This window comes from Lagopus leucura, unplaced genomic scaffold (assembly GCF_019238085.1).
Source record: "Lagopus leucura isolate 7727_CA_CO unplaced genomic scaffold, USGS_WTPT01 Super-Scaffold_100157, whole genome shotgun sequence".
Classification (NCBI taxonomy): domain Eukaryota; kingdom Metazoa; phylum Chordata; class Aves; order Galliformes; family Phasianidae; genus Lagopus; species Lagopus leucura.
This window is the reverse complement of record NW_024962334.1, coordinates 22,984,591-23,011,982: the sequence shown is the minus strand read 5'-3', so window position 1 is coordinate 23,011,982 and position 27,392 is coordinate 22,984,591. Positions and strand designations below refer to the sequence as shown.

Here is a 27,392-nt window from a genome sequence, read left to right as displayed (position 1 = left end):
TGTTCTTACAGTATGGACTTGGATTTAATTCAACTCCCTTTCTTTTTTGTATATATCCTCTCAAAATAAGATACAAAGCGTATAAAGGAAATTGTCTTCTTAGTTTACGAGGCTGAGAAAATGCAGCAATGTTCCCATTCAAAAATTGTTCTGAAAGGTAGTAATAAACATGCAGACATCTATCAAGAATGACCAGATTCACTCTGACCAACAACAGCCTGAATCTCAGAATCCTAGAATGGCAGTGGTTGGAAGGCACCTCTACAGATCATTAAGTCCAACCCCCTGCTACAGCAGGTTCCTTACAGCAGTTTGCACAGATAGGCACCCAGTTGAGCCTTGAATATCTCCAGAGAAGGAGACCGCACAGCCTCCCTGGGCAGTCCATTCCAGTGACAGTAAAGAAGTTTTTCCTTGTGTTAATATGGAACTACTTCTCTGTCTGAAAACCAGAGAGACAAAATTTGGAATAAAAAAAGTATTTAAATTTTTTTGATGCAACATTTGAGTGTCTCTATCAAGCAGGAATGTAGGAGAACTTTTAGTAGACTAATTTTCAGACACTGTGAATATTTTTCTTCAAAAAGTTCTGCTCAAGTTGCATTGGTTGCATTTTAAAACTTTGTAAAAGAACATTATTAAGATTTCTCTGAATTATTTGTTTTTTTTTTTCTTTCTAATTGCAAGGAACCCCATTATTTTAACATAGAATTGAGAGTCAGTTTTTAATTTTATTTCTGTCACTGCCATTTTGTGCTTTTAGAATTTTGTGCTTTGAATTCTCAATGAGTAAAGCAAGGATAAAAATAACTTCCTTTGTATAAAGCTTCAGGATTTATTGATTAAAGCATCTTTCTGAACAAAGTATGAGATTAATTTGGTTGCTGGGCTTATAGGAATCTTTAAGACATCTAAGTACCATAGAACAGTTGGGAGAAGGGAACAGTGTGGCAAGTTTTTACTTAAGTGGAAGAGCCTCACCATTTCAGTGGGTAGTTACGTTACACTCATTGAAGGTTTTGATTGAAATTCCTGAAGCAAATTGGGCAGTGGAGTGACTGCCAGCCTTCTGCAGTCAATGGAGTTAGAGTATGGAAAGAAGACCTTCTCAGGATAAAGTGCAGACAAAAAGAGCAATGCTACTGGCATGTTGTGGTGATGCTGAATGGTCTCAGGGACAGAAAGAGAGCACAGTGTCCCTGGCCAGAAATTATCTCTGAAAGTTCTCTTCTTCATTCCTCACAGGCAAAGAGCACCAGGCTGGTTTGGGCATTTCACTCCCACAGAAGTCACAACTACAAACTGTTGCATTTTCTGTTGCCTAGCTGAGTTCACACTCTGCCCTGCAAACTGATCTCAATTAATCCCCTCCCACATCCCTGAATTTCCAAAGCTTTGTGCATAACAAACTCACTGGAAATTCTGAGCTCCTCTGAGAGAATGTGGTTTCCAGAAGTCAGGCACAGCATTACAAATTTTCATTACTCACATACTGCCCTTTTAAATCTAGCCTAAGATCTTCTGCTTGTGAGTGTTAAATAAAAAGGACAGAATCTTTCTTGGGTGAAAAATGGCACTGGAGCAAGGCCTTCCTTTCCTCTTGCTTTCACAGAGTTTGATTGTTGACAGTTTTGCAGTTTGATGGGATTGATGGGATAAGGAGCACTTATTTCTAATTATTTTTCTAAGCCTAATGTTTCTGTGAGTTCCCATCTAAAATTTTTATTACTTCATGTCTACCATTTCTCCACTATTCTTGTGACACAAAATGACATAGACTGTACAGCAAAAGTGACACAGGATCACTGATACAAATGCATCTGCTGAGCCACAGCATAATGAGAAGCTGCATCACTAAGAACAACTGCAAGGTCTTCAAAGGTGATCAGAGCAGAAAGAAGCAATAGATACGTTCCATAAAATGTACCTGCAGACCTTGAAAGGAATTTGTCTTCTCAGGGAGCTCTTCTGCCTTTTTACAGTTTGGTGTACAAACACTGTTTTAATGCATAATACAGATTTCTCCTCTTCTACATATATTTGGTAATTGTTCCAAAATTGCAGTAAGCTTTACTTCTCACAGCTGCGTCTTTTCATATTAGACAAAAAGAAGTACTTTGTGACTGAACAATTTCTGAGCGCTAGCTTAAGTATTTGCAGTTCACTTACTGTATTTATATTTCCCCAGGCTCCCACTAGTTTGATTCCTTCTTAGTAAAAATTGTGCTATCTTCATTCCTCCATGCTTTACCGGAGGCTGCACTGCACACCAGCATACGAAATGGTCACAAAACAAAGTAGAATCATAAAATCATAGAATGGGTAGGAAAGAACCTTGGAGATTATCAAGTTCCAACCCAACTGCCATGAGCACGGTTGCCACCTACTAGATCAGGCTTCCCAAGGAAAAAGATGATGTAATGAGTTAGTATGTTGAAATGAGTGATACATCCCAACTTTGCTGATTGAGAGGTAATGCTGAGGCAGTGTATCTGTCTGAATGCTTCTCCATAAGGTCTTTCACAATTGTGTGAAATCCTGTCAAACCTTTCAGAACATGTGTTCTTCTCCAGAGAAGAACTCAGATGTCATCAGGTTGAAGCTGGCTTTGAATGTATTAGTTCGTGCACATCATGCAGGCTCGTGGAACTATTCTGCCTAAGCCCGCGTGTGAACTGTTTTGCTTTATTCCCTTAATATTGTGCAATGCGTATCAATTTATACTGCACATAAAACTAGAAAAACAAACAAAAAAAAACCATATTTCTTGTTTCCCAGGCAATAGTCCATCCATTCAAATTAATCACCAATTCCAAACTGAAAATAGCCTGAGTTAACACTGCATTGAGCCCTCCCTCTGTCCTGGTTTCAGCTCAGACAACATTAATACCACACTGATGGTTTGACTGCTGCTGAGTGATGGCTGTGTGCCTGGCACCCTTGGCAGGCTGCATTACAAGCTGTGTTGGGCCACAGGTTGGACATGCCTCCTCTAACTGGTTCATATTTGCAAAGCACTATGTCCAAGTTCTATAATTTTGACAAAAAACAATCCATCCTTCTTTCTAGACTTTTGTTAAGAACTATGATAATATCTGGTTCTAAATGAGAGACGTTTTTAACAAAACACTAGCTTTGTTCATTTTTCTCATTAGTTAGAAATGTGTGTGATTTGTTGTTGTTGTTGTTTTTCTTAAAGCCATAGCAGCGGAGTTGAGCAATTTCATAGAAATCCCAGTTGCTCTTTGGAAAAGTAGGAGATAATTGCTGTCACTGGGGGCAGTGGAGCAAGTCCTGAGGACACAAACTGTCAAGAAAAGAAAGAAGGGGAAAAAAAGCATTTGAACATGAGATCCTCTTTGTCTTGAAACTTAACAGAGAAGTCACCTACTCAGTATAAGCTCTGGACAGCCTTCACTTTACTCACATTCATTTTAATTCCCATGACAGCCACAAATATTCCCTGTATTTTATTTCAGTGCCTTGTTACTATTAGCTGACTTTGCCTTATGGAACTTTCCCAAGTCTATGACTATTTATCAGCATTTGAATGATAGTTGCACTTCGACTTAATGTGGGAGAAGTGGCCGCTAACATTCAGACTGGATAGCAATTGTGAGCTTACTGTCATGTACCCTTGTTCAGAATTTTAAAGGCCTTTGGCACTCTATTGCTTAATCTTCCAGCTAGTCATTTACAGCTACAAAACTAGGAAGCCATGATGTCCAGTTCCATTTGTTTCCTGGCATGGGTAATCTCTTACAGTGCGCTAATTTCACTTACCGTGGCATGTCTGCTGCAGATAACTGATAATCCAGTTTGGGAATAATCTCGTGTTCCAACCTGTTCCACTCACTGAGTGATGAAGCCCTATTCACTTTCTTAAGGAATGAGATGTAACAAACCTAGCAGAAGCATTTAATGCATTCAAACAGGATGGCCAAACTTCTGCATGTGGATTGCAAGCCTGCAATCAACTTTCTCTGTAATGTTTTTCACAGACTTAAAAACATGCTTTTTTTTTTTTTTTTTTTTTTTGACTCTTTATTCCAAATTATTCCTTTCAATCTAATGATAATGGCATGCAGGAAAAGAAAAAATCTCTAAGGAGATGCTCAAAAAGTAAGTGCTCCTTGCTTTATTTGTTGGCCATGAGTAGCAGTTAATTTTCAGTTCTGAAAAAAGGATAGAATTCACAGAGCTCTGTGGCTCTGTGAAGGCAAAAGGGAGAAGTGTCAAGAAAACAGCTGGTGAAAACTGACTGTGAAAGCCTTTGTAAAGAAAAATGGCAACTGAGACTTTCAGTGTGTTTGACTACAGAAAGATAAGCATTAGGTTAGTTGGCATTAGTTTATTTAAGATTTGCCTTGAGTAGGATTTCAAAATCTAATACTCAATTAGGAGCTCAGATCTGAGTTGTCCCATATAATGTAGTCAAGACAAAATAGTTTTTATTTCAGACTAACTAATCTGAAGTCTGAAGACACAACTCACTTGCCTAAAATCAAACTAACATTAATGATTTGTAGCTGGAGCTTGGCAGTATGTGACAAAATTGGCCTAGACCTGATTGTACTATTATTAGAAAAACACGAATTACATCTTCTGTTTATTGAGGCCCATGCTTGCTTTATTAGCACTGTCGTGAGTGGCTGGTTTCTGATCGTGGAAAAAAACTTACGAATCTATTGCCTCTTCTGGGATCAGAAGAAACAGCAAGGGCTGTTTTGTCAACTGCTTTGTCAGTAACACAGAGACTTTGTTTTTAATTGTCTTTTAAAAGCTGACAGAGGTAGATGTTCACCTCTCAGCCCGCTTAAGATGTGATCTGTCTTGTGGTGGGGTTCAACATTGGCAGCAAATTGAGCATCTGTCAACAGTGCTTCCAGGCAGCCAGGAAGGCCAACTGTATCCTGTGGTGCATCATGAAAAGCATGGATAGGTGGCTGAGGGAAGGGATTGTACCACCCTACACTGCACTGGTACTTACCTTGAATACTGTGTGCAGTTTTGGGTACCACAGTACAAAAGGGACATAAAATTATTAGAGTGTCCAAAGGAAGGCTACAAAGAAGGTAGAGGGTCTAGAGGGGAAGACATAAGAGGAGCAGCTGAGGTCCTTTGGTTTGTTCAGCCCAGAGAAGAGGATGCTGAGAAGAGACCTCATGGCATCTCCAGCTCCTTAAGAGGGGAGTGGAGGGGCAGTGCTCTCTGCTCTCTGGTGACAGCAACAGGGCCTGAGGAAACAGCATGGAGCTGCAATGGGGAGAGTGATGTTGGATATCGGAAAAGGTTTTTCACTGGGGGTGGTCAAGCACTGGAACAGGCTTCCAGGGCAGTGGTCATGGTGCCAAACTGCCAGAGTTCAAGAAACATCTGGACAGTGCTCTCAGACATATGGTCAGATTTTTGGATGGAGTTGGACTCAGTGATCTTTGTGGATCCCTTCCAACCTGGGATAATACCATGTTTCTGTTAACTTTTTAAATATAGCATCAAGCTTTTAGTATTTATTGAAAAATAATTGTTCTCCCACAGTTCTGCTTCTGAAGTTGTTAAGGTCACTGAGATATCATCAGTGCTATCAATAAGATTAATAGTGTGATTCAAATCATGCAAATGCCTAAATGCTTTAGTGTGGAGTATCTGAAACATCTGCACAGGGCTTGCAGCTACTGGGCTTGCGGGAGACCTGTGCTTTTCTGGAGCTATAGCTGGAATGCAGGTGGGATATCCTACTGATCTTTCCTCAGGCTTCCAGGTTTCACCTGATAAACACTGATAAAATATTTCCGGTAACAAGAAGAAAAAAAGGAAATATGCACTAATCTACAATATATTGAATTTACTTCACACCTTTTCAAGTGAATTTTTTGTACAATGTCAAAAGCAATTTAATTGTATCAGTCTGTGCATAGCATTGCTGTAACATGGACAGTTTAAAATAGTCCCACTTACTAAACTGCAGATAATTTTCTTACTGTTTATGGATGTTTGGTTAACATGCAGAACTGTACAAACATGGAAGTGAAAGTAAATAGTGGGATCTGCTTTGACTGGGGCATTGGATTATATGAACTCAAGATCCCTTCCAACAAAAATTACTTGATTCTATAAAATGCAGATGCAATTTTTAAAAATATATTTTGTGAAAAAGCCATACACCATAGTACCTTTGATGATAAGTATTTAATTGTAGACGATAATAAATGAAGGAACCGTGCAAGCACTGTTACTATAATGATGTATGTTGCACTGATTTCTTTTTAAAAGTGGTGTGTGCAATCTCACTATTTTATTCTTCAGTATTTATTTTTACACTAAAATACATTGTAAAAAGGCAGCTTCATCAGGAAGATGTAATGTAACATAATTAAATCAGAGGTCAACAAGACTACAAAGATGAGACTAACATGCAAATATGTTAAATTACCTAAATGAAAACATAAATAATTTTACTTATAAACATTGCACGAAATTCTATTTAAAAAAAAAAAAATCTTGGTAGTATAATGAGTATAGGAATGTAGACCTTCACAACTGTATTTCTGTGAAATTATACAGAAATTGAAAATAAACCCTGAAAAATACAGAGCATCATCTGATAATACAGTAGGCATAAAAAAATGAATTTTGAATATTTTATACTTCGGCAATTTAAAATGTTATTTACCAGACACTGTTATTTGCATTTTGCATCTTTCATACCTACTGAACAATACGTTAAATTACAAAGTTGCGTTCTGCTCTCAGCTTTTCAATACACTATCAAAATCAGAACTAAAAAAACTGAATGGCTTAGTCCATCATTTATTAAGTGTTTGAGTGTTACCTGCTAGATGAACCTCATGAAGAATTAAAGCTGAAACACATGAGGAGGTCATTCTAGTGACTACAGCCCATTAAAACAAATGATTTAGGGAAAAAAAAATAGGATGGCAGCATAGCTTGTTCTCTTATGGAATAATTAAGCTCAACCAAAGACATAAGAATCTTTTCTGTAATTCATGTAATATCTATCTCTACCAAACAGTAATTGCAGAATAGCTTGATTTAGATTAACTTCAGCTCCACAAAACTTACATCTTGGCTATGCAAATCACACCATGAAGAAGAATGTTTAGGGTTTTGGAGACAGAAATGTTACAGAGAGCCTGCTGTTTTATTGCTAGAAAAGACGAGTGTTTGGCATAAGATTCTTTGTTTGCTGTACATATTAACAATTCTTACTGGACTAGAAGTTTTACAGGGACATAGCATAAGATCAAAAAAAAACCCACATTTTTTCAGTATATTCAACTCACATATAGTAGGATTTCCATAAGAAGACATCATGCATAATTCTTGTTTTAACAGTTTTTCATCATAAAGTACTTAGTTTTGTCAGAACCCAGATAAACCCAAAACTTGAGATTTAGACAACAGCACTACATTTGTATACACATACAAAACAGTAGCTTTTTCTTCTTGCTGTACTGAGAAGGAAAAAAAGGTGGCTGGTGAATTTGGTAGCTGAAATAGAATTCCTAAAGAAACTTACCAAGGTCACTTCCAGAAAGCACGTTGTCTTTTATTTATTTGGAGAATACCTGGCAAACTATAGATGCAAGCAGAATTAAGTAAATGCCATGAACTGAGAAAGCAAATCAAAATACTTCCATAGTTACTGTTAAAGTGAGAGTTTGGGACCATCTCTTGCGGCTAATTAGGCTAAGCCTTACTACGCTTTGTAACCTACACCATCTCCAAAACCACTGAGGTTACTTGACACTGGTGCATATGCTGTCAGTCAAGGGTCTCAACTGGAAATCAGACTCACTAAGGCTGAACGTGGAGTACAGAGTTCCCTCCCCACTGCTGAGCTTGAAAGCAGAGCAGTGATTGTTTGCATTTGCAGGAAGGAAGTAGTCTTGGAAACTGTCTGGGCTCTGGGAAGAAGTCTTTTCCCTTCCCAGCTCCTGGGATGAACGTCCTTATCATTTAATACTCTCTCCACTGCATCTTCCTCAGACAAGATGGAGAATGTGGGAAACTGGATTAGGGGACGTGAAAGCCCATATGCAGGGGTACAGCAATATATATAGAAATGGGTTTCGTTCTAAACCATGTTTAACCTGAACTTCATTATCCAAAGCAAACATGTTTCTGTAATGTGGTCTCTACAGCAATGCAATGGCAATCCCCCTTAGCCATGGCGTGGGATTGAATCACAGTCATATTTATGTACCCAATAATGCCTCTGAGATACCTCAGGGAATACACAGTGTAACTCTGTGGGTCAGATGAAATGCAGTACCTGCAGTTTGGGTGGTTCATAAAATGAACAATTTCCAGAGCTGGCCTACCACCTTTGCCGGTGAAAACAAGATGTGTGCTTCCCCTCTTTTCATGTTCTGTTATCATATCTGTAAGATCACATTGTGTCTTGTTGTGACTCTACACCTGTGTATAAGCAAATAAAGTATTTTTAGCATAGAAATATAACAGTGATTTTTTGGCAAGATATGTATAGTAAGTTAGCCATTACTGTGAATATCCAGAAGAGTAAGTGATCATTTATTCATTTTATGCACAGCCATCCAGGAGTAAGATTAAATAGGTCATATGTTTTGGAAAAGGACAACACGTGATAGAAGAAAGTATGCTGATAACTCAGTGTGAATCCAAAAATTTTCCACCCAAATTTCTTTACACTTAGTGGAGATTTTAGGTGCCAATAGGCACAGGAAAAATAAGATAGGTTAACTTTAAACTTCATACATTTGGGCATACTTAGCTTTATATGTGTAGGTATCCAGACTAAGTATCAATCAGTTATTAATAATGAAAAGCATCTCAACAGAACAAATGAAAACAAACCTCAACCAATGGATGTCACACTGGAATGCAACCAAATACCTTCTAGAGGTTCCCTTGCTCTTCATACTTAAACATGGTGTGACAAGCAAATTCAGATTTGGCTACTTGATAAAACAATTTTAATATTAAGGTTGACTTTTTCGTTAATAACCACCTCACCTTCCAAAATCCAAAGATTCCAGTGCAACATAAGAACTACAGATCTGTGTACAAGTTTCTACATCTCCAGCACATTTCCTCCTCTTTTTTTGTTAACACCCTAGGGATATTTATAGGAGTTAAAATAAGTGATTAAAGACATTTCTGTTGCCAGTTTTCTACCTTTAAGATGTCAAGCCTTTCTTATTTGAGGTTTCTACTTTTTAAATCTAACTAGCTGAAATGGAAGCCACCCACACCATTTTTCTATGAAAATGAGATATTTGCAATATAATACTTGCACTGCAGCTCCATTCCTCCATCATTCGCACTCCATCGATGTCATTTCAGCAGTCTGAACAAGCAAAGGCATGCACATAATTAATTCCATGAGGGACAGCTTATTCATATACTTGCAGCTCTTGCTCTTTGTCTAATCAGTTGCACGTCATTTACAATGGCTATTTCTGCTAATTCGAGTGTTCTCTGTAAATTATGTTCTAAATAAAGCTCCAAGTTTTCAGACTTTATTTTGTAGTTCAATCAAACGTTTTCCATTGTCCTGCACGCACATCAGCACACACACGCACCCTGGAAAAAGCTTTTTCTATTCTTCAGCTTGTGCCGTGCATAAAATAGTTTTAAAAATAACAACACGGCAACAATTGCTTGCACATGTGGATGTCATAAACATCGCTCCGGGCGCCCCTTCCCTCGCTCCGGTCGCCTAGGAACGCGACTCTAAAATGGCGGCGGCTGCCGACGCGGCCGGCAGGCAGGTGAGCGGAGCCGCGGCACTCCCGCCGACCAGCGGCGCCCGCAGCCGCAGCAGACGGCATCGCCGCTGCCGCCCCGGCGCGGCCCCTCGGAGCCGCCCGCCGCCGTAGCCCTCCCGCCTCGCCTCTCCGGTGGGCGGCGTGCCGCGGTCGGGCTGGGGGCTCCGCTGGGACGGCGTGGCAGAGGGCCGGGGCTCGGCTGGGGGGAGGAGATGGGGAAAGCTCAGCTAGTGCTCGGGCACTTCGGGCACTGCCCTTTCCCTTAAGCATGGCTGTTGAGCTCCATTTTGGAGGTAGGATTACTCCCGTCTGCGCGCCTGGCAGCTGCTCCCCTTTGCTCTCCCCGGGTACAGCTGCCTTCCTCCAGGCAGTTTTCCTTTTCCATTGGCAGATTGTGTGGGCCGTTTGTCCAGGACTTTCCCTGCCTGATGGCTGCAATCGGGCTGCAGCCATATCAAGTTGTGGACAAATGTCCGACCACCGGCTGTTCTGAGTCAGTGTACACCATACGCCCCGCTGGATCCCCTGGGAAAGTACCGCAGGTTTCATGCACTTGTGTTTGCACCCAAATCTATCTTAAGCTCCAGAACACGCTACACGGACTCATCATGCAGCTAGTACAGGCTGCTCTAATCATACCATCAGTATGGTATGATTAGTACTTGGAAGCTGCTTTGTATTTGCAAAAATATTTTATAGAGTCATAGAATCACAGAGTGGCTTGTGTTGGAAAGGACCTCAAAGCTCCAACCTTCTGCCATGGGCAGGGTTGCCACTTACTAGATACGCTTCCCAGGGCCCCATCCAAGCCGGCCTTGAACTCCTCCAGGGATGGGGCATCCACAACCTCGCTGAGCAGTCTCTGCCAAGGCCTTCTCACTCTCTGAATAAAGAATTACCTCTAACCTAAACCTCCCCTCTTTTACTTTAAAGCCATTCCCCCTTGTCCTATCACTATTAGACCATGTAAAAAGCCACTCCCCTTCCTGATTGTAAGTTCCCCTCAAGTACTGGAAGGCTGCAAGGAGATCTCCCAGGGACCTTCTCTTATCCAAACTAAACAAGCTCAACAATTTGCAATTTTGTGTTGTAAGCAAAAATCTTACTGATGCTGGGCGTAGTACGTCATTTACTAACCCCATGTTGTTCTGTGGAGACAACATTTATTAACTGCTGTCACTGAGATCTTAATACTCATGTTAAAAGAATTGCCTTTACAAATTATGGCATATCACTAACGTGCTCTGAACATTTCATTTACTTCTATGTTTTTCAAAGTTAAGTATACAGTTTTCTGAATACATACTTTTAAAAAATGATATGCATAAAATAAATCTGCAAATGTATTGCAAGTTAAGCTGTTCTCCTGGTGGTCAGCTGTACAGTTTGCCTGACACAAGCTGAGGAGCCCCTTCTTTGAACAGCAGTCTCATATCTATGAACTATGATTCTCAACAGGAAAAAAAAAACTAAAAAAAATCTAGAGTGAGCGTAACATAATTGTTGGTGTCTTTTTTTATCAATTTAAAGTAGAAACTATTAGTTTAATATTTCTTTGTTTTATATTTTGCTATAGTTTGTGAGGGGCCATGATTCATAGGTTAACTTTGGCATGTGTATTAATTTAGAGCCTGAATATGTGTGTGTGACAATGTAATGATTTATGCAGGATCTTGTACTTAAAAATGTACTGTGTACTGTCAGGCAGTAGAGAAACAGCTGAAGATCTGTGGCTTTAAGAGGAACGTGGATGTCTTGGTGTTGTATCTGGCTGGACAGTAAGTAGAATGTTTCTCTGACTTTTACTAGAAGTGGAACACACAGTACATGGTAACCATAGTGCTTTCTGTAACTGTCCCTGAACATCATTTATATGTGAAATACCAGCTTTACACCTAGTCTGTGCATGCTGTGCAAAAAGAAATGGCAAATAAACATAGGGACACAGGGAGCAGAGCTGCATGAGCTGTGAAGTAGTTAAATGCCTCAGCCCTAGGCACGCGGTCCTTCTCTAGCAACCCAGCATTGCTTGAGGGTCTGTAAGTTCACAGAGTTTTGCATGAACTTCTACCACAGGGAACAGAGACATGAAGCTTAATGGGCTGATCTCTACCTGTTCTAACTGGCTTGTAAGTCTGGGTGGAAAGAGTATCAAAACAGCAAATGAAGAAACACAGGACCTGCCCAGTCTGAGAACTGCCAATTTTCTGACCTCCCTGAAGAAATCTGTTGTTGCAATAGCAGAACTAAATGGTAGCACCTTTGATATTACTTGCATCTTGGCTGTTAAGAACTGAAGGGAGGGCAGGGCAACATGAAGTGAGTACAAGAGCTGTTTGAGGTAGGCAGCACTGATCAGAGAACTGATCTCTGGGAGCTTTGTGAAGCAGCTGAAGAGATGGGGCAGATGAGAAGAAACCATGTGAAGGAAAGGAAGGCAAAGTTTTCATGAACCTGTGGGTGATCTGGGTTGATAGAGCTGTAGGATGAACATGCTGAGAGGCTACCAGAAAGATGGATTCATGACAGGACATACTTCCAAGTTTTTGAAAAGCATACTTTGAATTTCTGGCCAGGGCACAATTCCAAGTGTTGCATACCTGTCTGCAGCCTCACAGCTCTGTCTAGTTCGTGCTGTTGATATCGTGTAAAGAGCTAACATAGTGTAATAATTCAGCCATAAGGCCTTGAAGGTCTCTAAATCCTATGAATGCAAAAAACAAACAAACAACAACAACAAAACAGGTGTTAGGGAATTTGAGAATTATTTCGTTTGCTTTTCGTGGAAGGTGGCCTTGAAAGTCTCAGTGTATCCCCTTAGCACATCTCCTGATTAACACCAGGAAGGAATTCAAAACTCAACAGTGGAAAGAAAGTATGAAACATCTGGTTACTGTTAAATTATTATAACATTTATTTTAGAAAGAAGAAAGCATAGAAAATCTTAGTAAGGAAGATATATACATACTGAGATGGTGTGTAGAGTCTTAATAAGTGTATTTTCTGATGTTAAATACTTAAAAGTATATTCTCGCTGGCTTTGAAATACTCCTTGCTATGGAATAAAGAAGGAATAAAAGAATAAAAAGAAACAATCAGGAGACAGATATAGAGGTGATCTGTCTTCCCATGAAACCATTTTGAGAAAGATGATGCAAGCTTGTTTCTTTGATGATTGAAGAGAACGAATTTTCTTTTATTCTATCCCAAATTACCTTGAACCTCAGCCAATCTCAGTATCAGAATATGCTTTCTCAAGTGTTAATTTGACATAATTTTCTACTGGCTAAAGTAGGAAGAAAGTAAAAAAAAAATAATTAAAGTCAATCAAATTTGAAGGAATCAAATTTTACTTTTAAACCACTACTGTTAAAGGCATGTCAAAAAGTTTACATTTGGTCACTGAAAGCTGTCATCCTAGGAAAACTGATTAACTTAGCAGTAGGTAGGATAAGAGGGCTGGAGGCCAGAAAGTATCAGTTTGTAAGAGACATGCAAAGGCTGGAAGGCATACAGAAAGGGACGCGCTCCTCTAAAATGTTAGAGAAATTAAGCTCTACCTGGGGCAAATTAAATGCCTTAATACTGCAAAGAGAAAAAAACACAACAGATTAGGACTTGGAGATAGACAGCCTCATCTTGGCTGTTACAATGGAGTAAAGCCAATTAAAATGTAAACCTGTGTAGAATGGCAGTGACAAAATATTGGGAAATTTTGGCTTTGCTATGTGAAACATAATTTGGCAGTATACAGGTAAAAGTCTACTAAAAAAAAAAAAAAGAAAAAATAACTCTGGAAGAGCTCTGCATTTCCTGTCAGCTCTCATGCACTTATCTTTATTACCTGCAGAAATGTATTTGCTTCTGACAACAAAATAAACACATATATACAAAATATTCTTGCAGACTTAGTTTTTAGAGGTGATTTGAGGAGACCAAATAGCCAGTTATACAGAGCAGCTGCTTGGGATAAGCTCGTGCTCAGAAAAATGCATGAATTAAAATACATCACATCAACTTTTTGGTGTTTGCTCCTGGTAATTTTTTTTTTCCAAATGCAAGATAGAAAAGGTGCCCACTCCTTCCTGGAAGGGTTCCTGGAGAAAAAACACAAAACACCTGGGAAGAGGGACATGGCTTCACAGCTGGAACACAAGCAGAGCGGATTAGGCTGATGGTGTGAGATTAATTCCTACCAATCTGGTTCATTCTTTCTGGACCACTGGCCCTGGTCATGCAGAATGTTCAAAACTGACATGAAAATTTTATTATATCAATTAAAATTGTAAAGATCGTCTACAATTATTTGAGAGGAAATCAAGAACATTTATTTAAAGCAGTGAAAAACAGCAACAATTAGTGAAAATTATTCAACAGCTCACCCATATTCTCTGGTTAGTAGGTAATTTGTTATTTAGAGCACACCAGCAAGCTCAGCTTCAAAGTGCAAGGTACACAATTAAACTGAAATGCCTACAAGCACATGGGAGAGAGATCCAACGTCAGTCAAGGTATTCATTTAAAACAAGACTGCTAATGAATGTGAATACTAAGTTTATACGAGAAAAATGTTGAAGAAGGGCAGAAGATTTCACAAAATGCATTAATAAAAAAGATAAGGAATTGACAGCAATGTGCTTGTTGTCTACCTTCTCTTAGCACCATGGCCAAGGAATCCATATTGTCCTTTCACAACATTTTTCCTTTAAGTTTGTGTACCCCAGAATGCAAAAATCCTCCTTCTGTGTTCTCAGTAGAGTTTCCACCATCTGCAAAGTAGATGAAATATTGTATTCACTAAAAAATATATGCTTTTATGGAAGAAGAAATTAATGTATAACTGTTTGTTCCCATTTCTTTACCATTTGCTGCTTTGTTATGCTTTCACTTTTATCATGCATATGTTATCTCTCCCTTTTGTACTTTTTTTGTTTTCTACAGAATTGTTGCTTTTTAGTGCTTACATAATATTAGCTACCAGAAATCACACTGCTTACCAAGTGATTAAGCACCACTTTGTTTTTTTCCACTAGAGGACTAAGGAGTATTCCAAGTCTGTCACTGTTTCATAGGTTGAGGTATTTGTGGATTAACAACAATAAGGTAATGTAATAAAGCTGTAGTGTCACCTACATATGTTTGAATTAAGGGACATTCCCAGGAGAGTGTTCAGTATGGCAATGTCCACATTAAGTTCTGCAGTATGGTCCTAAAACAGTTCCACAAGCCGTATGCTGCACATGCTCCACCTGTGCAAGTCTAGATGATCATAATTACTATGTCCTGTATGAGTTCTAACATGATGCTCTGTAAAAATAGCCGAACACTACAGTTTTCAACCAAGTCTCAGCATGTTGTATTTTAGAAAAAATCAGCTACTTAGCAGTGGGAGGATTGTGTGATTTAGAAATCTGCAGATATTTAGCCAACAATTACCAAGTGTCTGACTGAATCCAAACCTGACTAAAAAGGGGAAATTTATAAAAGGTACTATTTTCTAACCTGCTTTTAAATTCCTTACTATACAGTAATTTACATGACTTTCACAAAGGACATGAATTCTTAAAACACCAGAAGTGCTTGCTCAGGTCAATAAGTAGCTCTGTGAGGAGAGAAAAAAATAAATTTACATTCCATGTAATTGAGGAGTGTATGCGTATCTGCTGCCCCAGGCTAACATCAATTATATAGCATCTTATGTCAGCTTTGTTGAAAGACCTGTGGTTATCCAACTGTTCTCAAAGAAAAGCAAAACCATGGATATGCAAAGAGGTTGAACTAAAATCACAGTATAAGCTTTCCATTTTACTTCTAAAAGGCACTAAAGAGTAAGGAGAAATGGCCTGTTGACTGTGAATATGACAAAGATGGAGAAATGCCATGCTGTATTACAGGTGTGTGTGTACCCACACTACAAAAAGTACAGTAACTGCTGCAAAGAATGTGACTGTTTTCAGATTGCTATTTTCACTCAACCATGTTTTTCTGAACCTTAAAGTAACTTTTAATTTCCAACAGGAAAACTTACTTTGTCTCTTCCTTTCAACTTACAGAAGATACATAGAGCAAAACACGTTTGTCTTAAAGTCAGTGGTATAATTCAAGATCTAAAATCATTCCTGCACCAGCAAATTACATTACAGAAATCAAAATAGTGTTGGGAATCAAATTCTATTTGTTGTCTTTGTGTTTAAACTGTAAGGATAAGCAGCTGTGCAACATTAATGCTCTCAGCTGTTTCAAGGGCCAGATAGGCACCCCCTTCCAGATATTAACCTTGCATTCATATTAAGACTGCAAGATTAAAGACTTCCTATAGTAAGACGGTTTTTAAAAGGCTATGTTCTCTAACGTTAAATTTAGACTGTTACATAATAGTTTTTCTAACTCTAATTTCAGATTCAAGATTTAAGTTTCTTAAAAAAAAACTACTGTTTGACTGAGCTCTACCTCAACAACAATGAACTCACAGATATATCAGGTATCAATCTTCCCTTTTCAGATTGCTGAGCTGTACTTTCTTTTTTGTGTATTGGCATTCAAATTTATAACAGTGAATGACAGCCAGTAAGTTAATGGTTGAAAGCTCACATATATGCATAAATGTTAATTATTTTCTTAGGGATTTGATTTGTTCCAGTATACTTGAGTGGCAATAGACTACAAGTTCACATCAAGTGCTGGTTTGAGGGCAGTGAAATATCATACACTTTAATATCAGGCAATTGTAAAATATTTTGGACCCAGCATGACCATATCTTATATTCTAAATGAATATTTGAAGTTGTTTTTCTATTGGATGATTTGCAGTTCTGTTGTTGACCAGGCATTGAAGAAGCAGATAGAAGAATCTCCTGGGAGCCATTCGTATTTAGATGATGAAAAACTGTAGTGCTGATAGACTTAGCATGAAAATGAAAGAGAATTAATTAATAAGTTGTCTCATTTCCTGTAGTTTCATCATTGTGTAATAACACTTATAATCAGAAGTGTTTTGCAGAAAAACATTTTTATCGCAAAGTTCCATTTGTTACTTATAAATCTGTATATATTTCGCATGTTCTTGTAGATTTAAGTAGCTGTGCCAGACCACCACTGAATTTCTGAATGAAGAGGCCAAAGCATATCAACACATTTGTGGATTTTAGATTTTTGAAATATTAATATTTGACTTTTATTAGTTCCTATAAAATATTAAAATGAGAAATTGTGTTGATTAGTTTCTGTGAGATCTTGTGGAAAAATGAATGTTTGAAAGAAAAATATTTAGGCAGAAGAGACATTACAGTAGATACCAACATAGGGATTTAACAAAGTGTGGGGGTCATTAGCAGAGAAATGTGGATGAGAAAACCTGTGTAGAAATTGGAAAACAAGCTATTGAAACCAACTGTGGTATGACAGTGTGAACATGTAGTCTGGGTCAGCCACAGCTGTGCTTGGAATAACTTCTTCATACATTAATAATAGCTTGAAATGGAACTACTTTCTATAGGTATAATCTATGAATTGCTTGAGAGGCAAAGGCAATGTTAGGTCAGGATAAAAGGAAGTGGAATTAAAGATTACTGGGATATAGGATTCCATGGGAACTGTTGAGTCGTGGTCTGAGCCACTGATTGATCACCTGAGGGGAGCACGGAGCCAGCCACAGGTGAAGGCAATTCAGCTGTGTGACCGGAAGGGGTGGAGCCTGGCTGTACCTCTCCTGGGCCCCGTTTAAGGGCTGACTGCCACTGGGAAAAGATTCTCTTTCTGGAGGTTGTTCCTTTTGGAGTTTTCTACTGTGAGCCTAGGACACAGGTGAACATTTCATTTTTGATCACTTTTTTTTTTCCACCACAATAATCTTTCTAACTATAAACCTTGTGAAATACCCTCCTAACCATGCCACTCTTCTAACTGTACTTTTGTTAATTGTACAATGAGGAAGGAAGGGATGAAGAAGGAAGCTGGTACAGATGTTTTGGGACAAGAATGATCAAGAGAAATGCAAAGAACTAGGGGCAAAATGAAAGCAGTACGACCAGGAATGCAACAGAGATATTAAAATCTCTGATAGAATTTTTTTACTGTTCTCATGCAGGGTCCTATAAAAATGTAGACCTGGCTCTATAACAAGAATGTAAAATTCAGCGTGCAATGTAACAAAATAATTATCTAGATAAATGTAACGACATATAATGAGAATAATTATTTTTCATTTCAGGTGCTCTGAAAAACTTGCATTCATTACAGATTCTGTTGCTTCACAACAACCAGTTAAAACAACTTGGTGAAACAGTGAAGGAATTAAAAGGAATGATAAGCTTGCGGACCCTAAGTAATACCTTATTTTTGTTTTGCAGAACAGTGAGCAGTAGCTTTTAAGAATATCTTACCAGGATATATTTCTTGTCTGCTTGTGCATCACTTGCCAATAGCTTCTGAAGCTAATTATCAATTTCAACCAAATTTGACAGAAGCGACCTGTAACACACGAAAATTTCATAGAGACTACTGCTACTAAGCTTTTGGCTGCTAGCTAACCAGCCTTTGGCTTAAGTAGCTTGGAGGCAGTCAAAGCCGTGTGCTGCTCCCTGTTTGTATGGGGAAAATGGGAGAGTGCAGATATTATCATAGAGGTGACGGGAGATGAGAAACTGGTGTCACTGTTCTTGAGAGTGCAAGGAAGGTGATAGGTTATGGAACAGAAATTCCTGTCTTGTTAATCATATTCTTTGTAGAACTTAGAATCTGCTCGGAATGATGCAGAAAATACAGGCTTTTAGAGTCTGAGAATAAACATACTCTGATATAATAGTATCTAAGTGGCATGATTTTGATATACTAGATGGAAATGAAGTTTTAAATTACATTATACAAGATGGTGCTGGCACCACTAAGCTAGCAGCCTACAGGAAAGTAGAGTTCAATGCTATTAAGCTATTGAAAGTATGGGCAGTCTTTGTGCATTGGTTCCTGACAGAATATTGTCATAGATCATGCCAATCTCTCAGTACTTTGAGAACACAGGAAACAAGTTTCTTGTCCTGCTGTCGCAATCACTGAAGGTGAATATCATCAAACCATACCTCCTTACACATTCAAAAATTGACTGCCTGGATCACAGGAAAGGAAAAAATGGCTTGCAGAGTACAGTTTTAATTGAAATTGATGTTGGTCTGAAATTCACGAACAAACCAAGTCTTTAGGAAGACAACGTGCTGGCAAAATTATTCTTTTTCTTTTTTCATTATGTGCAAGAATGAAAAAGAGCTCACATAAGAATGCAGTTGTTTGAAGTGATTAGGCAAAGTCTGGACAGATTCAGACATTGTATGTATGAATGGTGCTGTCACTTGAATTGAATGTTATAGCTCTACCAATTAATATGGAGCTTCAGAAAGCACAGGGAATCTGTGCTCATTGCAGTTAACTGTGGGAAATAGAGAGGAATAGCAGATAGTTACAGTGCTGCTGAGTCATTATGAGTGACGTTCACAAAGACTCTGTGAAAACTGAATGAATATTGGACTGGCCACCATTATAGAAAAGCAATTATTTAGAGTAACTTTTTTAAAAAAGGCTCTTCAGTTCAAAGATATGACAGTAAATCGGTAGAAGAAATGTGATATTCTACTCTACGGTATTCATTCCCTTCTAACCTTTACAATCATTAAAAAAAAAACCCAAACTTCAATGCCTTTATTTTAAAGAAATTTAGTAGAAATGAGTTCCCAAATTACCAGGAGTCTATTAGTTTAATAAAATGCCTCATCATATTTGAAATAAAGGTCAGCAAGAAATGAACAAAATGTGTTTTAAAAGTGATTTATATCAAATTGTATTACGATAGCATCTGCTTGCAGTATTCAGGACTGGGAAGTGAGAGCAGCATTTCAGCTGTGTAACTTCAAAAAGGCCTGTGCCCGTGATCCATCTTTATAAAATAAAAAGTGTTTTGGAAATGGGAAGCTTCTCACTGTTGTGAGGCAGTTTTTGTTTTTTTTAATTTATTTGTTTTATCACTGGAAAATTTGATTTTCAAAATATCTTGCAAAGCATCAATAGAATTTCTGGAGATATATATAATAATGTTTTATTATTGTGTAGCTCCTGTGAGCTGTTACAATGAGGCAGTCTGGTACACTATTATCGTTCACTTTGGGAGCAATATTCAGCTACCAGAATGTTGCATTTCTTTTTTCTTAAAGCTCTCCTGTGATTTTTGGCCACTGCACTGCTAAGGATTTGAAGCATAATGCCATTTTTCATCATGCATTTACTGAAAACAGTCAGTTTCTAAAGATTTACTGGATGGGTTGCTCACAACTGCAGACTTTTGGGAGATACATAGGGTTTCTTTATAGACTCACCTTGTTCTACATCTCTTGGAATCTAAGATTTCTGTGTACTCTGCACATTACCTCAACTGATTTATTGTCCACATCTGATAACATCTTCCTGCTCAAAAAAGTTATTTTGTCTTTCACTATGCTTCTGTCACAATAGTTCCTTTCTACCTCACGTAGGGTAGGCACGCTCTTTTCCTACATTCTGAACTGGGAAAAGAAGCAAACCTGTGGAGGAAGAAAGCATTATCCCTAATTTGTAGAAGGAAAATTATGTTATCTTGACTAGAAAGCAGAGCCAAAAAGTGATTCCAGATGTTTTGTTAAATAAGACCATCTTGATCTATATAGTGGCTGGATTTACTTTAAGATCAAGCAGCAGAAAAATTTGTATACTGTTAAAAATCAGTGCTGGTAATGAGGAACATGCTCCAAGCAGCATCTAGATTCAGAAGAACTTAGTATCAGCTCCTCCCTTTGTCTTGGAAAAATCTCTCTTTGAGTCATCATTCTAGTACTGCTCAAACAACAAACCTACCTGCTTTTAGAGAAGTTTCTAAGAAGTTTTTCTCTGTGGAATGCTACAGTGTTTTTTTCTTGACTCGAAAACATTCTCATCAGACAAACACATCATCTTATTTCTGATTAACGCTTCCTAGCAAAAATGGCTATATAGTCTTGGGTGCAGTAAAAACACAGAACTTTCGTTTGCTGCCACCTTGTGGGCTGCTTACTACTCCTGAATATGGTGGTTTTGTTGAAAATTCATTGCAACGTTAAAACATTTTCTGTTCTCTGAATACCTGAGCAGGCATTTTCCACATACAAGGTTCCAGTTGCCCACTCCAGCCTTACTGAGCCTCCAAACAGTCAGGTAGTAGCACTGAACTCTGAGCACTCTGTGAAATTCAAATGTAGCCTGGTGAACAAAATATGAAATCCTGTGGTTCACAAGCCACTGTAGAATATTTCTCAATCTTTTTTGTCTTTTAGTATCTCTGAAATACAAGAGCTCTCATTTGCCGTTCACCTTGCCCTCCTTACCTGTTAAGATTAGGTAAACCAAGGGATTTTTTGACTTACAGGGAATATTGGCCACAGCCTCTTTCTAAACAGATCAGTGTAGATCTTCGTAGAAATTGTCAAAACTGTTAACTTTATTTTTTTGCCTGCTGTGATCTTAAGGTATCCTGATCTTTTTTTTTTTTTTTTTTCTATACTGTTGAAGAAGAACAATAGTATTTCTTTAAGGAGAAAAATAGCTTTTTTTTGTTTTTAATTTAGAAAACAAACTTTTTTTTATTCTATTTTTTTTTATCTGAGCCAGTTTCTACTTTAATCAACTTTAGATGTCATTTGCATGAACCAAACCAAGTCTGGAGTGTGAGTTGGGTGGATGTTCCACATTTGCCAAAGCAGTAACAGAGGACTGATGCTTGTCTGCGTTGCAAAGGTTTGGTTATTCAGGGAATGTGAACCTGAGCATAATAAGTATTTCAGTCAAGTTGCTAATGGGCTTTTAGAACTTAGGGTCTTATAACTTAATAAAAGTGTGTGGCACTTCATTTCCAGAAGCATAGGTCCTTTTACACATTTTAATCTTCAAGTTTTTCACTTTTCAAACTCATAATCCATGGAGAAATCAGAAAATGCAGCATTTTTATTTTATATTGCATTTATGGGATAAAACCTTTATATTGGCTCTGATAAACCCTTAGGAGTCCTAAAGCTCATCTTTTTTTAATTAACTCTCTCCTGCTGCAAATTTTGTGTCTTATCATTAAACCATCAGACAAAAAACAGAAAACCTGCTACAATTTAAAGTAGGCATCACCAAAAATACTCAAGGCAATCAAAGGCGAGTATTTAGCGGTTTTGTCTGTATATCTTAAAAAATACAAAAAAACTTCAAAGGCTTCAAATGCACAATGATGCCTTTCCTCAAATCTTGCCTGTGGTATTTTGCACGCTCTGCAATAAGCCAGTTCCTTGCAGTCTGTCTTCAATTGAGTGATTTTGTGAGTATAAGGGAACCAAGCTTTGTTTACCTGCTGTAAAAATAATTTGAAGTTAAAAATATTTTCTACAAAATCTTTGTCTACTAGTGCTCTTTAATTTTCCTGTCTTGCTGAGTTTGTTACTTTCCTTTGTAGTTTTGGCGATGGCATTGTGTTGTATATATTTTGCAGACCTGTTTTACAACCCTCTGGCATATGATGCAGGCTACCGTCTCTATGTGATACACAGCCTCCCTTCAGTGCAGCTCCTGGACAGGAAGCGTAAGGATTGATTTTTCTCTCTTCACAAAGCGTTGACTGTTGCTTTTGATTTTTAATAAGTTTGGAAATATGTGTGAATTATTCTTGTCCGTTTCTTACGTACATTTGTTAATATCAGTTTGTTAGATCTTTTGCTGTAACCATTTTTGAAAGTTTTGTTTGGCATAAAACCCTTTGGTTCACCCAGCGCTGTTAATTTCCATCTTTTTCTATTTAAATTGTGTATGGTTATCTTGTAGTTGGTCTATATATTGTTGGGTAAGAGATATAAGCCTGCATTTAGAAACACGTGCCTCCATTTGGTGTGATGTTCTCAGATAACTGTGTGTTTCTGTGCGTTTCTAGAATGTATGCACATCCATGCTGACCAAGTTGTCAGATGGAAATCTTCATGAATCATCAGATCTTTCACTTGTTGTTTTAAAAAGAAAAGAATTATATTGAGAACAAATATATAGATATGTATCAGTAAATATATTGAAGACAAACCAATTTAATAAACAAGCCACAGTGGAGCCAGAAAATCAGCTTTGGTGGTTGTGTCTTTGATGTTTGGTGAGCTGTGATACACAAAAGGATTGAACGTTACTGTGAAGGGCTGAGAAAAGTACTGATTTGTACCTGACTTTCTCCTCATGGGAAAACAGTGAGGAGAAACTGTCATCTTGGAAACCTGCTCTGAGCCTGTGGGAGAAACAGTGCAGGAATTGAGAAGGCAGCCTCAGGATGACTGTTTGGCTGCAGGTTACGCAGCCCTGCCATGAAGCAGAGCTGGCAGATGGGCATGGTCTGTGTTAGGGGTTATTGAGCTTCTGGATTGACCACGTAGCCATCTGCCAATGGCTGTACGTTCATTTCCTATACTGGAAAGTGAAACACCTTTCCTGTGTACCTCCAGCCTCGTCAGTACTTGGTCTGGGGCACTTTCTTCAGACTGTTTTATTAACAGTCACTTTTGGCTGTCTGAAGCTAAATCTACTGGGAAACACACGCTGCCTTTACAGTTCTAAAAACAATTCCACAAAACTTCATGGACTCCTGTCTTCAGTACAGGTACACTGTATTCAGCTCTGGAGCAGGACTTGCAGCATTAATTTCTATCAAGCTGTACCCTGGGTGTTCTATTTAGTGAACTGTTTATTTAATGTTACAAAGACTGTAATGTGAAATTAAATATTTCCTCTTTCAATCTTGAATGGAAAACGTTCCATCTGTGGAACATTCCGACAGCTTCGGCCTGGCTGGTGTCTTTATGCAGGACACGTGCTCACACTTTGTTACCTCCAGACATGGATGCTGCAGCTCCTTTCTAATGAGTCCCCCAGATACCACAACTTAGAAACTCCCCGAATTCGAAATGTTCCTGCCAGAGTTAGGTTCTAAACCTACAGCTCTCTTCCTTTTTCCTATCTGAAGTTTTAGATTAGTATGCAGGTCATATCATTAGTTAAAATCCCTCATTTAACTTACAGTCTCAAACTCTTTCTTAAAAATGTGAAGTTATTTTTGAAATCAAGCACAAAACAAGAAAGTGTGAAGCTTTTCTTTTTACTGCACTCCTTCAGTTTCCTCCATAATTGAGCAATGGGAATTAAACTGACCCTGAAGTGGGATTTGTTCGCACTGTTCGTAAAGAAAGTTCCAAGTTTTCACTGACTTCTGCAGTAGATGTCATCTGTAGTAATGAAGAGCCTTGTCTGGTAGTTTCTTCATTTAAAATTCCTGATCCTACTGCATCCAAAATAAATACTTTTATTTTGTTAGAGGGGGCTGTGCCCCAGAGCTGTAGCAAGCATCACTCCGTGATCTTCTTCTGAATCTCTGTGAAATTATGCAGATTTACATCACTGTTGTTATAAACCTGCACAAAATGAAGTTTGCATGCAGTTAGTACCAGCCTTTTTAGTTGATAGAGGAAATAGTTTTTTTATATCTCTTTTAACAGCAGTTACACGAAGAGAAAGGGAGTTGGCATTTCCTGTCTGTAACTGTGAAAGGTCCAGCGCTGTGGAGTCGATTGCTTTCGGGAAGAGAGTGGACTCAGTGCCAGGCACTGCCATCAGGCACAGCAAGGGCCCTCGGCCAGCCAGGAGACTGGTGGTGCCCCCAGGTATCCATAACCATAAGAGCAAAAGCAACCATTTGGGGGTGCTTTCAGTTGAAGTTCTTTTCATTCATCCAATAAAAACTTGGTGTCCTAGTTAGTAAAATATCAATGCATTGGGAACTCAACCAAACTGCTCCGCAGAGCCAGGAGCAGCGGTCAGAACAGCAGATGAATGAATCCTCAGCTGTGTGCATCATGACAAATATGTTCATACAGTCACAAAATTGTAAAGGTTGGAAAAGACCACCACAATCATCTAGTCCAACTGTAGTTCCTGCTACACCCTGTAGTTAAACAAGTATTTTAACAGCTGAACAAACAGCATTTTATTTTTTCAACATATATCATATTGTTATTTTTTAAATTTTATTGAAGAGCATCTCAGTACACTGTAATGCTGTTTTAGTGATCAGCATCCTTGAGTTTTGATGCCCTCTAGTGCTTTTATAAAATGATCTCTTGAAGAAAATATTTTCTCCTACTGTTGTAGATTTTGCACATCTTGCCTAGTTTTGTAAGCAGATTCCTTTTTATGCTTTCCAAGCTGAGAATATTTTCATAATGTCTGATAATAGCATATAAAGTCATTTTCTAAAGAGTCCTTAAAACATTTACTGCTGTGAGACAGCACAGTGAGTACCCATAACCTTGTGACTGCTCTGTCATGAGGCAGTCCAGAGCAAACCACAATGTTGTCTGCTTTTTGGATGTACTTCTATGAAAAACCTACAAACCAATGCATGGAAAAGTTTGTCTAGGGAAAATTAAACATGAGTAACTGAATTTTAAAAGATTTTACATGTATCAAATCTGCTGATTTTTTGACTCATTTGAACAAGGAATTTGTGTTCAGGATGATAATCCTCAGTTCATCAAAGTGCTGCATGCGCATTGATGTCTAAATTTGAACTTTTTATTACAGGTCGGGAATTTGGAAATCACACAAATAAGTAAGTGTTTCTCTGAGCTTTCTGTTGTTGGTTTTGTTGTGGTTTTGTTTTGTGTGTGTGTGTGTGTGCTTTTTTCAGAAAAAAAAAAAAAAACAGTGAAAATAATTTCTTGACAAATTTTCTGGTGTTCTGTGTTTCACACAGTTAAAAAGTTGAAGCTGTATCATTCTGATAAGATAGCCAAGCCACTGCTGTATTAATTCTGATATGAAAAGGTATTCCAGGTGTATAAAAATGCTATTTATTTTATAAAAGTGCTGTTTATTTTATAAGATCAAATAGCAATAACTAGAAAAAGTGTGCTTGAAGATTAGTGCATCAGAATAGCTGTTCTGTATTGTGGCACAGACAGCATTCTGCTTTCTGGTTGCTCAGAAGAACATACTCTCTGGAAAACATTACAGAGCTATAGAACAAAATGTTTTAAGTCTGTAGTTAACTTTATTCTGTTAAAATTTCGACATCAGAAATAAATGGAAAAGCTTATTTCTGTGACATCTGCCTGGATTGAGGTGGTTTTTAATGGATTTTAAAGTGTTGACACTTTTAGATGCTATCTTTATAAGATATTTAAAATCTTTAGATATCAGACTTTTGAGTTTCGCATATGAAAATAGTTGCCAGATTTATTAAAGGAAATAATAACAGCCTGTATATGATGATTTCCCTTAAAAATTTGATTTTTACATAGTTATTCATTTTCAGTACAGCTCTTTACAGTCAGCTTTATTTGTGTTTATAAACGATTTTCCTGTTTTCAGTGGAGTTCATTCATTGATGCAATGGATGTGCAGCTTCCACTCCATCTGAATTGTGTAGGTACTTAGAGTTGGTGAGGTACCCAAGTGTTTGACAGTCTGTGTTATACTCAGAGGAGGCAAGGAGACAGCCACGTGGTTTATGTTAGTTTCCGAGCACCGTGTGTCGCATAGAGCTACACCTCTATGGAATAAGTTCTTACAAATTAGGGTTTTAATATTGTATCTGAGCTTAAAGTTTTGGTTGTTGATTTGGAACTGATATTGCAAGTCTGCCACTTCTCTCTCACAAGTATCAGGACACATGAACAACATCAACTGAGATTTCTGGATTCAGTGTCCTGGATTCTTGCATGCTCACTATTTAAAAGACTCGCACTGAAATAAATTTTGCATTTGCGTTAATGGGCATCAAATCAATATGAAATCATGCAGTGCACAGTTTTATGATTTCCACCGGATACTTGTAAGAATCAGAACATTAAAGTGGACAACAGTGCTTTAAATACATTTTAAATAATTTACTGCATGTTTTTTCCTTAGAATCTTGGAATGCTGACCTTTTCAGGTTTTGTTTTGCTTTCTAAAATTTGGTAACAGAAGGAAGCCTTCTAAAAATTTACAATTTACAGTCCTCACTCCTGACTTCTAACTTCATTAACTATAGAAAGCACACTTAGTGAAATAACTCCAAAGTAGTTTGAGAGCATTCTGATAATGTTCATTTGTTTTGTTCTTTTTGCAGAGTTCCATTTGAGAACCCAGAAGATGCTGTTTTACTACGGGCAATGAGAAGATCTATAATGGAATTTTCCTCTATTGACTGGAACAAAGTACCCACCTGTCGAGACAGAGGGCTTAAACACAAAGCAGAGGAATCCCCTGAGAAGCTGACAATCCAATTTAGATGACTTCTTTCTTCTTTAAGAAAAACACTGCTCCCCTGTCTAAAGTAGATGGAAGCATCTTACGTAAGTTACCATCTCTATAATGTAACTACACTAAAACATGCATCTAATTAAATGATCTTCCAGGAAAAAAAAAAAAAAAGTGGTATTAGTGTAACATTCCTTTTATCATCAAATATATAATATCTAGGGTCAACAAATTAAGAAATCAAATGCTAAACAGTGGTGATGTTATAACAAAAAAATGTTTGAAATGCAATTTCTATCGTACTTTTTTTTAATC

At 37.9% G+C, this 27,392-nt stretch overlaps 1 protein-coding gene across 1 annotated transcript; it reads left to right on the top strand.

Annotated features, from left to right (window-relative positions):
- Positions 1-9,743: 9,743 nt before the first annotated feature.
- Positions 9,744-27,207, top strand: LRRC72 (leucine rich repeat containing 72). The gene is made up of 10 exons (XM_042888546.1): positions 9,744-9,776; positions 11,478-11,551; positions 14,807-14,876; positions 15,592-15,693; positions 16,173-16,254; positions 17,983-18,096; positions 22,297-22,386; positions 24,332-24,496; positions 25,416-25,443; positions 26,947-27,207. The coding sequence occupies exons 1-10, from the start codon at positions 9,744-9,746 to the stop codon at positions 27,110-27,112; spliced, it is 924 nt and encodes a 307-aa protein (XP_042744480.1). The 3' UTR covers positions 27,113-27,207.
- The last annotated feature ends 185 nt before the right edge of the window (positions 27,208-27,392 follow it).

What these genes read in the sequence shown, in the direction of transcription:
- LRRC72 (XM_042888546.1), top strand. Translation starts at nt 9,744, where the DNA reads ATGGCGGCGGCTGCCGACGCGGCCGGCAGGCAG. An exon ending in GTGTTGTATCTGGCTGGACA is followed by an intron (nt 11,552 to 14,806) that starts GTAAGTAGAATG and finishes TTTTTCCACTAG; the next exon opens with AGGACTAAGGAGTATTCCAA. An exon ending in GAGACTGGTGGTGCCCCCAG is followed by an intron (nt 24,497 to 25,415) that starts GTATCCATAACC and finishes TTTTTATTACAG; the next exon opens with GTCGGGAATTTGGAAATCAC.